Source organism: Takifugu flavidus, unplaced genomic scaffold, assembly GCF_003711565.1.
Source record: "Takifugu flavidus isolate HTHZ2018 unplaced genomic scaffold, ASM371156v2 ctg239, whole genome shotgun sequence".
Taxonomy (NCBI): Eukaryota; Metazoa; Chordata; class Actinopteri; order Tetraodontiformes; family Tetraodontidae; genus Takifugu; species Takifugu flavidus.
In genome coordinates, this window is record NW_026621899.1 from 40,699 (window position 1) to 54,768 (window position 14,070).

Here is a 14,070-nt window from a genome sequence, read left to right on the forward strand (position 1 = left end):
AAGAAAAATACCAATTTCAAAATGTTTTTAACACTAGAACCAATTCGAGATACAAATATTACAGAGCTCCGGGCCAGTTCATAACCCTAGCAACAACAGAGTCAATTGCCAGGGCACGAGTCTGACAGCCTAACTATCCCTGGCCCAGTCTTTTATAGAAACACACATGCAAATTCTCAATGTTCATGCAATCCAATCCTGTTCCTCTGCTGGGATGACCTCGTCCTCTTCTTCCAGTCTCCTTTGGTGTTGATACAGTCCTTCTTCTCCATTATCTTCCCCGGTGGCCAGATCAAAGTTCCCATTCTTTATGCAATAAGATCACCAACCCCACCATGATGTCCCATTTATGATGGGTGTTTAACACCCCCTGCCTGACTGGCTCCTGAGATTACAATGGAACAACAACAACAACAATCCTGTGAAAGGAATGTCTCTGATCTTTGTTACATCTGCTAATGACTTCTAAGAGAAGACAGGAACATATGGTAAAACACATACAACAAGATAAAGACAATTCTCATCACATTCTCATTGATTTCTTTAAGCGTGTTGGCTATAGTCATGTTGAGAATTGTCTTTATCTTATGTGTTTCACCATATGTTTCTGTCTTCTCTTAGAAGTTAGGCAAGGTAGACTCATTGGTAAATGTAATAAAAACAGAGACATTCCATTTGCAGGATTGTTGTTTGTTCTATTGTTATCTCAGGAGCCAGTCAGGCAGGAGGTGTCAAACACTCATTGTAAATGCAACATCAGGGGGGTTGATGATGATCACATTTGCATGAAGAACGGGATCTGGCCACCTGGGAAAACAATGGAAGAGAAGAACTCTACCAACACCAAGTGGGACTGGAGGAAGAGGACGGGGACATCTCAGCGGGGGATCTGGATTGGATTGCATGGACATTGTGAATTTGCATGTGTGTGACTATAAAGGACTGGGCCAAGGGATAGTTAGGTGGTCAGACTTCGTGCCCTGACAATTAACTCTGTTGTTGCTAGGGTTATGAACTGGCCCGGAGCTCTGTAATATTTGTATCTGGAATTGGTTCTATTGTCAAATACATTTCGAAATTGGTACTTTTCTTCTCGAAGTCTTCATTCAACGAACACGCGGATCGGCAGCTACATACGGGAGGTATTGCGATCCAACAGTCATCAGGGTTGAGGCAATTTTATCAAGCGTGTTAGCCATCCTTTCTTGATTGTTCAACACGGCGTCAGAAATCAGGCGTGGAAAGGCAAGCTTTGGGCATTTCGCTTTGGGCATTTTGCTGCTTTTTGCTCTGTCTACAGGGTCCTGCTGCAGTTCCTTTTATGGGCATTAGTGGGCGGTGACTTATGCTAATCGTATGTTAATTAGACTCACCTGACACGCGCTTTCAACTTACGAACAGATGGCATTCATCAATCTAAGAACACAGCTGCGAACAATTCTGGGGCTTACGAACGCGTTGATGAATCCGACGTAGGGTTTTCTTAAAAAACTTCTTAAGGACAACTAAGAAAGAATCTAAGAAGATTCGTAAGAACATATTGGTGAATCTGGCCCATTGTTACCATATGGATTTTAGAGAGGACCTGAGAGCAGACCAGAGCGCGGTGGTAAGAAGGTCCAAATGAGTTTTATTTTGGGGGGCAACACAAAGACAAACAGTCCTGGACTGCGGGTAGCTCAGGAGTAGGATCCGCACTTCATGGGGTCCAACGGAGAGTCCTCAAACCAGAAGCAGTCCTCCGGGACTGCTGAGAACCCAGGAACAGGAACAGTCCTCCACGACTGCGGGGAGCCCAGGTGAGTCCTCGAAACAAAAGCAGTCCTCCGGGACTGTAGAGAACCCAGGACCGCTCACCGGTCCAGCAGAACGGCATGGAGTCCTCGAGCGTGCCAGGAAAAAAAACGGGACAGCAACAGAGACAACAAAACACTCCAGCCCCGATGGGCAGGCGCTCCCTCCTTAAGTAGGCAGCCAGGTGGCAATCGCCCACAGGTGCGCCTGCCTACAGTGCCAGCTGTAGGCAATGAAGCTCCCCTACGCCCCCTGGAGGAAAAAAACAGACACCACCCTGGACCCCAACAGACATGACAGACTGCAGAAAGTCATGGTGTATAACTATTTCTGTAAAGTTCATATTAGCAATATGGCACACGTCATGCAACCCAGTTTGTATTGGATCGTGCAGTCAGACGTGAGGCACAATTCTCCCCTGCCTCACCCGGGGTTTCTGCCCTGGATTTGATCGGGAAAACAATTTTTACTTAATAAAATGGCAGAAATGTGTAGTCATACTCCAAATGCATTTTAACACATATCAGTGGAAAATATTAATCTTTATTTTTGTACACTTTCTTTTTTGGTCAGATGAGGCACTGCCTCACCTGCCTCCCCTCCCCACGTCACTGTGTTAATTATGTCCTACCTGGTCAAGAGTGAATTCAGTACCCGACACTCAACAGCTGACTGGACAGTTGTGCCGTCAGTACTAACGGACCAGTCGGAGCAAAGATCTGGTCTGTGCAGCAATTTTAGTAAATATTGTCATTTTAAATGTCATACTAATGAACGTTCTACTTGGGAGAGAGTTGCTCTAATCAGAATAATTGGGAATTCATGCAATCTGATTGGCTTTTAGTGGAGGTACCGTAATTTCACGAACACATGGAGCACTTAAGTCTTAAATCTTCTCCAACCTGGACGGGGCCCCTGATACTGCGGTGGCCTTCAGAACTGAAGAAGCCTTCTGGACAGAAGGTGAAACGTCTTCAAAAGAGAGTAAAACACTGAGTTTCTAGTGGATGCACAATCTGTGGAAGCCAACATAGAAACTTCTGAAGAGCCAAAGTTCTTGCAACAAAAATATAGTCCCCGATTAGCTTGTTTTGTTATGACACGACCCCGTCCCCATTATCTTAAGAGAATATAAAAGAATGAGTGGAGAGACAGAAGAGAGAATGAGACGTTTTTGGCGCGTGTCGCTCTTGATTTTGTGTTTATTTTTGTAGTAAACTTAAAGGAGGCCTTTTCACTTTATGTTTGATTCCATTTAAGCTGATATTCCATTCTTGACATCTTTAAATTTACAGTATTTGTGGGAGTTTTATTTGGTCATTTTGCTTCTTTTTATTTCCTATTTCCCACATTTATTCATAGTTTTTATTAGATTGCAATAAATCCTATAACATTGAACAGATTGACTAAAGTCAAATGACCTGTGGTTCCCACCGATAGCCGTCATTCTGATGGGTTTTTGCTGGCTGCAGCTGAAATATTCCAATGCTCCATGTCACAGAGACAGTAAATACTAAACCCTAAAGATTCTGAAGGCACGATGTAAAATAGTAACGTATAATACAGACATTTGAAGAGACAATTAAGAGAATGTTTCCATGCTTCTAAGAGTGGCCGAGGAGCCGTTTAGAACTTCATAAAGAAGCATTGTGTGATACCAGGAACTAATTTAACTTCAAGGCGAAGCTGCTTCTGCTTTGTCGACCATCGACTGATCTCCTGAAAGTCAACCAGCGCTTTTTAAAAACTGAATTTTTCATCTATGGAGGGAGTAGACGGCAGATGTTTCCACAGATGCTCTTCACCAGTGGTCAGTGAGTGATGCAGCAGATGAGCGGGAGTTGACTGGCTTCAACCAGCTACTGACTCAATGTCTCCAGCCCATAGTCTGGATTCTCTACGAGATCAGACAGCAGCTTCACTCCTGAATCCTGCAGCTGGTTCTGACTCAGGTCCAGTTCTCTGAGATGGGAGGGATTGGACCTCAGAGCTGAGGCCAGAGAGTCACAGCTGATCTCTGATAAACTGCAGCGCCTTAATCTAAATAAAGAAGGGAAACTTTTATAAGGTTATAAGTGAAACCAGTATTAATCTGAAAGGTTAATCAAAGGCATGATCTGTAAATATTTAATTTAGTTACAGGTTAAAAAATGATAGTAATATGTAATGACCACAATTCCAACCTCTCAGGTTTGCACTGTTCCAAAGGAGAATATATATTGTTCTGGCCCTCACTCTTCCCAGGTTCTCCCACCTCTTTCCCTCCCATCTCATCATGGAGATCCATCTCACCTGTGGCTCATCTTTAAAGGCACAACCTGTCTTAGATGACTTCCTGTCTCCCTCACCATCTCCCTCCTCGTTGGCTGGTGTCTACCAGGCACCCTCACCTAGTTTTGTCTAATTTTGGTTACCATCTGTGGGCTTTTTCATTGTCCTTAAATCAATTTATCATGAATAAGTGGTCCCCGTGTGGCCCTCCCTCCTGAAGGAACTGGGCACAACACACACACTCAGAAAGTGTGAGGACCCTCGGATGGAATAATGGACATTTTTGAGAATGGTGTTTACCCCAGAGTTTCCAGTCGGCAGTTTGGAAAGTGGAGAAAACCACAGAGCAGCTTCACTCCTGAATCCTGCAGCTGGTTCTGACTCAGGTCCAGTTCTCTGAGATGGGAGGGATTGGACCTCAGCGCCGAGGCCAGAGAGCCACAGCTGATCTTTGATAACCTGCAGTAACGCAATCTGAAAAATGCAGGATGAGGTTATACGGTGCAGGTCTGCATGTTATCTGCGTCAGTACTAAACCTACGTTAGTTCTTAGTTGGGTCAGACCTGAATTCACGATATTACAAGGAATTTTTTTCATGTCGTGCATCACAGCAGTGTTGAGAACAGCCTCACTTCACCATCTTAGCAGCTGGTATATAGGTAGAAAAATGAAGACTGACCTGAGCCTCTCCAGTTTACAGTTTGGACTCTCCAGTCCAGAAAAGAGCCGCTTCACTCCTGAATCCTGCAACTTGTTGAGGCTCAGGTCCAGAACCCTCAGATGGGAGAGGTTGGACTTCAGAGCTGAGGCCACAGAATCACAGCTGGTCTCTGATAACCTGCAGCCCCATAGTCTAAAATAACAATTATTTTGAGAGAAGACAAATAAAAATCAACATGTACCAGAGCAAAACACAGCTTACAAGCAACAAACCTCTCGTCCTGCACCGGCTTATCTGCCGTATGCTCCTATTTTGGGTTCTTTCAGGGCAGTTGGACAAGATCTACAGCGTATGTAAAGTGTGTGTGGGTCAAAATACCTTCCAAGTTTGTGAGACCATATTTCTCAATAGCACTCAACTCTTGTCAGGAGTTGGGACAAAGCGACCCACTCCTGATAGCTTGTGGGCGATGCTGCAGCGACCCTGCAATCCCTACACTCTCTGGTGAAACCAAATCAAAGGTTTTAGACACTGCTGGATGCTGGAAGGGTGGCTATAGTCTGGACGCATCGTTCCCCTGACTGCACATTTCTCCAACAATGATTGGCAGCTGGTGTCACTTGTTCTCCAGATGAGAGAAGGAAAGAGAGCCACCCCACAGTGTGTTTGATTGCCCCACTGCAAGCTCAATGCTGCCAGAAAACATTGCAGGAGCATCAATTCCCCTCAGGGCATCAACAAGGACCTCAGGAAAAGGTGCAGCTGCCACCTACTAGAGACAAGCACACTGAGCTGAGATTCAAAGCCCTCTCCTCCCAAGAGAAGAGCTTGTTTGTTGGAGGCTCTTCTGGGCGATACCTGGTGCCACAGCTCCAGCTCAGCCCGTCTCTGGAGCTGAGGTGGAGCTTAGCAAGTTTCATGGTTCTCCACCACTTCCTCTCGCTGAGGACCTTCTCAGCTGGTGGTTTCTGCTCCACCTTCCAAGTTGAGCAGGTGATACTTCTGCATTCCTGCCACAGTGTCTCTGCAGAAAGAGTCTTCTCTACTGTTTTATATTATATTGTATAAAATTAGGATTTTTGGTTGATGTCTTAGATGTTGTTGACTAAGAGCAGGTTTTTCTTTAATAACATAGAGAGATTCGATGAGAAGAGCAAATGTATTATTTTATGAGCTACTTCCACTACTATTATATACACATACTTCCATATTGTCTTAGATTGCAAGCTGCATTTATTGCATCGTTCATAGAAAGTCATATTTGTGAGGAGAAAAACTCCAATAAGGTCATTTTCTTTAATGACCATTAAAAAAGAAGGAGGCGATGAACAAACAGATTTATCTAAAAATGTGTGAAAACTTATGGATGGAAACCTTTTTAAAATGGTTGCATTGTGTAGAATCGGTGTAGAATCAACTTGTTGACTTCTGATTTGGACTCCAATGGAAGTGAGGTGCAACAATTGTGGATGCTGAAAGCTTCAGATCTTCATGAAGGTTTCTGTGGTTGGACTGACCTGCTGCCCCTTTAAGAGGGAGGCAGGTTTGGGCTTCTGGCTGGAATGAAGCCACCTAAGATGAGAATGACTGCAGGCTTTCGGTACCAAGGTTTAACAGGGTGCTCACTTCACACTTGGGCTTTTCTCTTTTTTGGGATGGCTTTTCTCAGTAGAGAAGGGGCATGGCACACTGCAGCAGCTTTCTTTTGGGGTTTTCTAGTTTTCCTTCTGATCTTTAAAAGACAGGAAGAACCATTTTTGATTGGTCTGAATGTTTGGGCGGTTTTGTGGCCAGCCTAAAATAAAACAAGACAAATCTACAACTGATACTTCCTTTCTAGTCATTGATGACCATCCTCACATGGGACAGATTTCCACAACCAATTTAATACTGCAAATCTATCCTGTGTGGTCTTTTTTCTGAGAACTGTAACACTACGTTTATAACAAAGATCAAACATGGAAACAGTTATTGTCTAACTAGTTACACCTGGGAAAGTACTGGATCATCTCTGACTGACCTGAGAGTCTCCAGCTCACAGAGAGGATCCTGGAGAAAACCACAGAGCAGCTTCACACCTGAATCCTGCAGCTGGTTCTGACTCAGGTCCAGTTCTCTGAGATGGGAGGGATTGGACCACAGCGCCGAGGCCAGAGAGTCACAGCTGATCTCTGATAAACTGCATTCCCTTAATCTAAATAAAGAAGGGAAACTTTTATAAGGTTATAAGTGAAACCAGTATTCATCTGAAAGGTTAATCAAAGGCATGATCTGTAAATATTTAATTTAGTTACAGGTTAAAAAATGATAGTAATATGTAATGACCACAATTCCAACCTCTCAGGTTTGCACTGTTCCAAAGGAGAATATATATTGTTCTGGCCCTCACTCTTCCCAGGTTCTCCCACCTCTTTCCCTCCCATCTCATCATGGAGATCCATCTCACCTGTGGCTCATCTTTAAAGGCACAACCTGTCTTAGATGACTTCCTGTCTCCCTCACCATCTCCCTCCTCGTTGGCTGGTGTCTACCAGGCACCCTCACCTAGTTTTGTCTAATTTTGGTTACCATCTGTCGGCTTTTCCATTGTCCTTAAATCAATTTATCATGAATAAGTGGTCCCCGTGTGGCCCTCCCTCCTGAGGGAACTGGGCACAACACACACACTCAGAGAGTGTGAGGACCCTCGGATGGAATAATGGACATTTTTGAGAATGGTGTTTACCTCAGAGTTTCCAGTCGGCAGTTTGGAAAGTGGAGAAAACCACAGAGCAGCTTCACTCCTGAATCCTGCAGCTGGTTCTGACTCAGGTCCAGTTCTCTGAGATGGGAGGGATTGGACCTCAGCGCCGAGGCCAGAGAGTCACAGCTGATCTCTGATAAGCTGCAGTTAATCAATCTGAAAAATGCAGGATGAGGTTATACGGTGCAGGTCTGCATGTTATCTGCGTCAGTACTAAACCTACGTTAGTTCTTAGTTGGGTCAGACCTGAATTCACGATATTCCAAGGAATTTTTTTCATGTCGTGCATCACAGCAGTGTTGAGAACAGCCTCACTTCACCATCTTAGCAACTGGTATTTAGGTAGAAAAATGAAGACTGACCTGAGCCTCTCCAGTTTACAGTTTGGACTCTCCAGTCCAGAACAGAGCCGCTTCACTCCTGAATCCTGCAACGCGTTGTGGCTCAGGTCCAGAACCCTCAGATGGGAGAGGTTGGACTTCAGAGCTGAGGCCACAGAATCACAGCTGGTCTCTGATAAACTGCAGTCCTTTAGTCTAAAATAACAATTATTTTGAGAGAAGACAAATAAAAATCAACATGTACCAGAGCAAAACACAGCTTACAAGCAACAAACCTCTGGTCCTGCACCGGCTTATCTGCCGTATGTTCCTATTTTGGGTTCTTTCAGGGCGGTTCGACAAGATCTACACCGTATGTAAAGTGTGTGTGGGTCAAAATACCTTCCAAGTTTGTGAAACCACATTTCTCAATAGCACTCAGCTCTTGTCAGGAGTTGGGACAAAGCGACCCACTCCTGATAGCTTGTGGGCGATGCTGCAGCGACCCTGCAATCCCTACACTCTCTGGTGAAACCAAATCAAAGGTTTTAGACACTGCTGGATGCTGGAAGGGTGGCTATAGTCTGGACGCATCGTTCCCCTGACTGCACATTTCTCCAACAATGATTGGCAGCTGGTGTCACTTGTTCTCCAGATGAGAGAAGGAAAGAGAGCCCCCCCACAGTGTGTTTGATTGCCCCACTGCAAGCTCAATGCTGCCAGAAAACACTGCAGGAGCATCATTTCCCCTCAGGGCATCAACAAGGACCTCAGGAAAAGGTGCAGCTGCCACCTACTAGAGACAAGCACACTGAGCTGAGATTCAAAGCCCTCTCCTCCCAAGAGAAGAGCTTGTTTGTTGGAGGCTCTTCTGGGCGATACCTGGTGCCACAGCTCCAGCTCAGCCCGTCTCTGGAGCTGAGGTGGAGCTTAGCAAGTTTCATGGTTCTCCACCACTTCCTCTCGCTGAGGACCTTCTCAGCTGGTGGTTTCTGCTCCACCTTCCAAGTTGAGCAGGTGATACTTCTGCATTCCTGCCACCAGTGTCTCTGCAGAAAGAGTCTTCTCTCCTGTTTTATATTATATTGTATAAAATTAGGATTTTTGGTTGAGGTCTTAGGTGTTGTTGACTAAGAGCAGGTTCTTCTTTAATAACATAGAAAGATTAGATGAGAAGAGCAAATGTATTATTTTATGAGCTACTTCCGCTACTATTATATACACATACTTCCATATTGTCTTAGATTGCAAGCTGCATTTATTGCATCGTTCATAGAAAGTCATATTTGTGAGGAGAAAAACTCAAATAAGGTCATTTTCTTTAATGACCATTACAACAGAAGGAGGCGAGGAACAAACAGATTTATCTAAAAATGTGTAAAAACTTATGGATGGAAACCTTTTTAAAATGGTTGCATTGTGTAGAATCGGTGTAGAATCAACTTGTTGACTTCTGATTTGGACTCCAATGGAAGTGAGGTGCAACAATTGTGGATGCTGAAAGCTTCAGATCTTCATGAAGGTTTCTGTGGTTGGACTGACCTGCTGCCCCTTTAAGAGGGAGGCAGGTTTGGGCTTCTGGCTGGAATGAAGCCACCTAAGATGAGAATGACTGCAGGCTTTTGGTACCAAGGTTTAACAGGGTGCTCACTTCACACTTGGGCTTTTCTCTTTTTTGGGATGGCTTTTCTCAGTAGAGAAGGGGCATGGCACACTGCAGCAGCTTTCTTTTGGGGTTTTCTAGTTTTCCTTCTGATCTTTAAAAGACAGGAAGAACCATTTTTGATTGGTCTGAATGTTTGGGCGGTTTTGTGGCCAGCCTAAAATAAAACAAGACAAATCTACAACTGATACTTCCTTTCTAGTCATTGATGACCATCCTCACATGGGACAGATTTCCACAACCAATTTAATACTGCAAATCTATCCTGTGTGGTCTTTTTTCTGAGAACTGTAACACTACATTTATAACAAAGATCAAACATGGAAACATTTATTGTACTAGTTACACCTGGGAAAGTACTGGATCATCTCTGACTGACCTGAGAGTCTCCAGCTTACAGAGAGGATCCTGGAGAAAACCACAGAGCAGCTTCACTCCTGGATCCTTCAGCTAGTTCCCAGTCAGGTCCAGAACCCTCAAATGGGAGGGATTGGACCACAGCGCTGAGGCCAGAGAGTCACAGCTGATCTCTGATAAACTGCAGCACCACAGCCTGGAAAAGGAATAAATGGGGCAAATAAAAACACATTTCTAAATCTGAAAATGAAGAGAAAAGCAGAAAATGTAAAGAAATTTAGAAAAGACCAACAGAGGCCTCCTGACCTGAGCGTCTCCAGTCTGCAGTTTGGATGCATCATTCCAGAAGACAGTAACTTTACGTTGGCATCTGTCAGGCTTTGGTTCTTGCTTAAGCTCAGCTCCCGTAGATGAGAAGGGTTTGACGTCATTGCTGAGGCCACAACTTCCCAATGACTCTTTAAAAGATAACTACCAGCCAGTCTGTTGTGTATGAAACAAAAATAGTGAGTCAAACTTTGGGATTTCTAATCAACTTATCTGAGAATCTACCTCAACACAAATGGAGCTCATTTCCTGGAAAAGCTAAATTCAACACCGTAGAGCAACAGTTTGAACGACCATCAGATCTGAAATGCAACTGAATTATTCTCAACATTTGTCTTATTTTAGAACAGCTCATAATTACTCAATATTTAAAATGATTATAGCAAATGGTTTAAAGAAACGTGCATCTTTTAATCTGTCTATCGGCTCTTTGGATATTTTGCATTTCATCCAATTTGTACGATCGTGCGTCAAGTCTTAATTCAGCGATCCGATCGATGACATCAGAGTCTCTGGTTGCATCGATTGCCCTCAGCTTCTGTTATATCTGCCTGTTTCCCTTCAAATCATTTTCACTGCACCTTTTGTTGCTAGTGATGAAGTTGCCACCTAACGGGTGTGGAAAGGGTCAAACAACTTTGTGGGTCACATAAAGGCTCCAAACGGAACCGCCACAAAGACCTAAAACACCCATTTAAACCAACGAGGCCGGCTGTTTTTACGTTGAATAAATGAAGCAAAATAGTCACGTGTCATTAGTTAAAATGTGTTTTTCTGTCGTTAGAATACGATGTATACAAACAAACAAAAGTGATTTAATGACATGACAGTAATTTCATGATAGTCAGTTAACTTGTGGCTCCTATTATTCCTGCCTTATGTTGGTTTGTCTGGATTGACCTTTGAACTTATATCCAGCCAGTGTTGAACATTTCTGGATGAATTGTTGTTTTTTTAATTTATGGACGCTGCAATGGAAATAAAGAATTGAAGGAATGACCACTGGAGGGGGTATTGCTACCTGACATGATCCACTCGCTTGATTTAAACGCCGATGTCCGGCCCCAAAAATCTTTACTTACTCGGCCTTCCTGCAGTTCCTCACAGCTGGAATCAGGCGACGTCGTCCCTTCTCTGAGGTGTTGTACTGCCACAGGTCCAGCTCATCCAGAACCTCCTCTGACATCTGCAGCAGGTAGGCCAGAGCTGAACAGTGGATCTCTGACAGTCTCCTATTTGATTTCTTCTCTGACTTCAGGAACTCTTGGATCTCCTGATGGACTGACTGATCCTTCATCTCCATCAGACAGTGGAAGATGTTGATGCTTCTGTCTGGGGAGAATTCATCACTGTTCACCTCCTTCAGGTTGTTGAGGACCTTCTGGATGGTTTCTGGGTGGCTGTTCCTCTGATCCAACAGTCCACCCAAGATCCTCTGATTGGACTCCAGAGAGAGACCATGAAGGAAGCGAACAAACAAGTCCAGGTGGCCATTTTCACTTTTGAGAGATTTCATTAGTGCTCTCCCGAGGAAGCCATCAAGAGATGTGAATGGATTATTTTTAAACAACCCAGCAAACCAGGAAAAGGGTTTTGGTTTCAAATATTTTAGGAACTGTCTTATAACCGCTGTGTCTTTCCTGTGTGTAACAGTGGAACATGTAGACGGCAGCCAGAAACTCCTGAACGCTCAGATGAACAAAGCAGTAGACTGATTTCTGGAAGATCACACTCTCTCTCTTGAAGATCTCTGTACAAACTCCTGAGTACACCGACACCTCGGAGACGTCCAGTCCACATCGCTCCAGGTCTTCTGAGTAGAACATGATGTTTCCTTTCTCCAGATGTTCAAACGCCAGCCGACCCAACTTCAGAAGGAGTTTTTTATCAGCCTTAGTCAGTTCCTCTGGTCTCTGCTTTCCTCCATACTTCTGCTTCTTCCTCTTTATCTGAACCCTCAGGAAGTGTGAGTAGAGGTCAGTCAGGGTTTTGGGCAGCTCTCCTCTCTGGTCTCTGGTCATCATGTCCTCCAGAACTATAGCAGTGATCCAGCAGAAAACTGGGATCAGACACATGATGTGGAAGCTCCTGGAGGCCTTGATGTGTGAGATGATTCTCTTGGACAGATCTTCATCACTGAACCTCCTCCTGAAGTACTCCTCCTTCTGGGAGTCAGTGAAGCCTCGTACTTCTGTGATCCTGTCAACACACGAGGGAGGAATCTGATAGGCTGCTGCAGGTCTGGAGGTGATCCAGATGAGAGCTGAGGGAAGCAGGTTCCCCTGGATGAGGTTCACCAGGAGCACGTCAACTGACGATACTTGTGTGACATCAGAGATGACCTGATGCTTGTTGAAATCAGTGAAAATCTGCTTTCATCCAGGCCATCAAAGATGAACAGAAGTTTCCAGACAGTCAGATCTTCTGCTCTGATCTTCTGTAATGTTGGATGGAAAACATGAAGCAGTGAGAGAAGACTGTGCTGCTCATCTCTGATCAAGTTCAGCTCCCTGCATGAGAGCAGAAGCACCAGACTGATGTCTTGGTTCTCCAAACCTTCTGCCCAGTCCAGACTGAACTTCTGCACTGAGAAGGTTTTTCCAACGCCGGCGACACCGTTGGTCAGAACCACTCTGATGTGTCTCTGTTGCTCAGATAAGACTTTGAAGATGTCCTGGATGTTCTTCTTGGAGGTTCTCTCAAGCTGTCTCACCTCATGTTGTGTGTCCACCTCCTCACTTTGTCCCTCAGTGATGTAGAGCTCAGTGTAGATCTTGTTGAGCAGGGTTCCACTTCCTGCTTCATGAGTTCCTTCAGTCACATGTTCACATCTTCTCTTCAGACTGATCTTATGACCTTCTATCACCTCCTGCAGACCACGTCCTGAACATAAGTAAACCAATGATTTCCATCTATAATAAATCATCAACACAACTCCAAATTCATAACATCACAAATTAAATCTCATAATGAACAACTTTACTTTGTTTGGGCTTCATTTCAGCATCTCCAGATCTGCTTCCAGATTGTGAACAAGAGGACTCTCCTGGTGGAGCTGACTGGTCCCAGTTTGATAGGATGTGCTCCCCCCTCTCACTATGAAAGACATCTCTATCAGTCCTTGATTTATAGGATGAAAGAACCTGATCAAGACTCAATATTGTTCCAGCATTTATGTCTGAATTCATCTTTCAGTTTAAACCTGATTCTTGTTTCTAATCAACAATATTCACATTAAGTCTGTAACTATATGACTGTCTGAGGTTTAAGTGTTAAACATCTCCAATAATAAACTCACAACCTGCTGCTGTTAATGTGACTAACAGCTGGCACACAAACACATCATCACGCTTTAGTTTTCTTACATTTGGTCTGAACTTCTGAAGTTTATTCCTCTACCTATGGACCATTCACTCTTCAGGGACACACAGCTGGGCTTTGTGGACTCTGCTCTGTCCTCGTCCATCCTGAGGAAACATCAGAAATAGTGATGAGACTGTGATGAAGGTAAATAATCTGGAGAGGTTGTAGTTAAATAATCCCAATTCCCCCCACTTTGATCCCAAAACCCAACTGGTGGCCAACGGTGGTCCGGCAACGACGGGGACGCTGGTCCATCGGCCCGACAACACTGGTTTTCCACAGGCCAACATGATGAAAGGACTGTCTTCAGCTCAGCCACTAAATTATCTGGTGCTACATAAACATACTAGTCAGGACTTTTTAACTTCCCTCCTTTGTTCCCCTCTTCAATTATTTCTATGATCCAAGAGAGTGTTCTCGCCGCTGACTTCCCACGCCGAGTCACTGACTTAAAAGCACCAAAAAGCAGGTTTGAACTGCTCAGCCGTCCGTTTGAGGTTGAGGTGGAAAGCTCAGCACCAAAGCTCCAAATGGAGGTGATTGAGCTCCAATGCAGTGATGCCCTGAAGG

The 14,070-nt window shown here is 44.3% G+C and overlaps 1 protein-coding gene across 1 annotated transcript; it reads right to left on the reverse strand.

The window, feature by feature from the left end:
* Positions 1-2,978: 2,978 nt before the first annotated feature.
* Positions 2,979-12,492, reverse strand: LOC130519883 (ribonuclease inhibitor-like; the record flags this gene model as incomplete). Its single annotated transcript, XM_057023495.1, has 9 exons — positions 2,979-3,834; positions 4,366-4,539; positions 4,746-4,919; positions 6,748-6,921; positions 7,453-7,626; positions 7,833-8,041; positions 10,122-10,293; positions 11,220-11,727; positions 11,762-12,492. Coding segments are annotated over 9 exons (2,497 nt in total), but the record flags the coding sequence as incomplete, so codon positions are not given.
* Between the last annotated feature and the right edge of the window lie 1,578 nt (positions 12,493-14,070).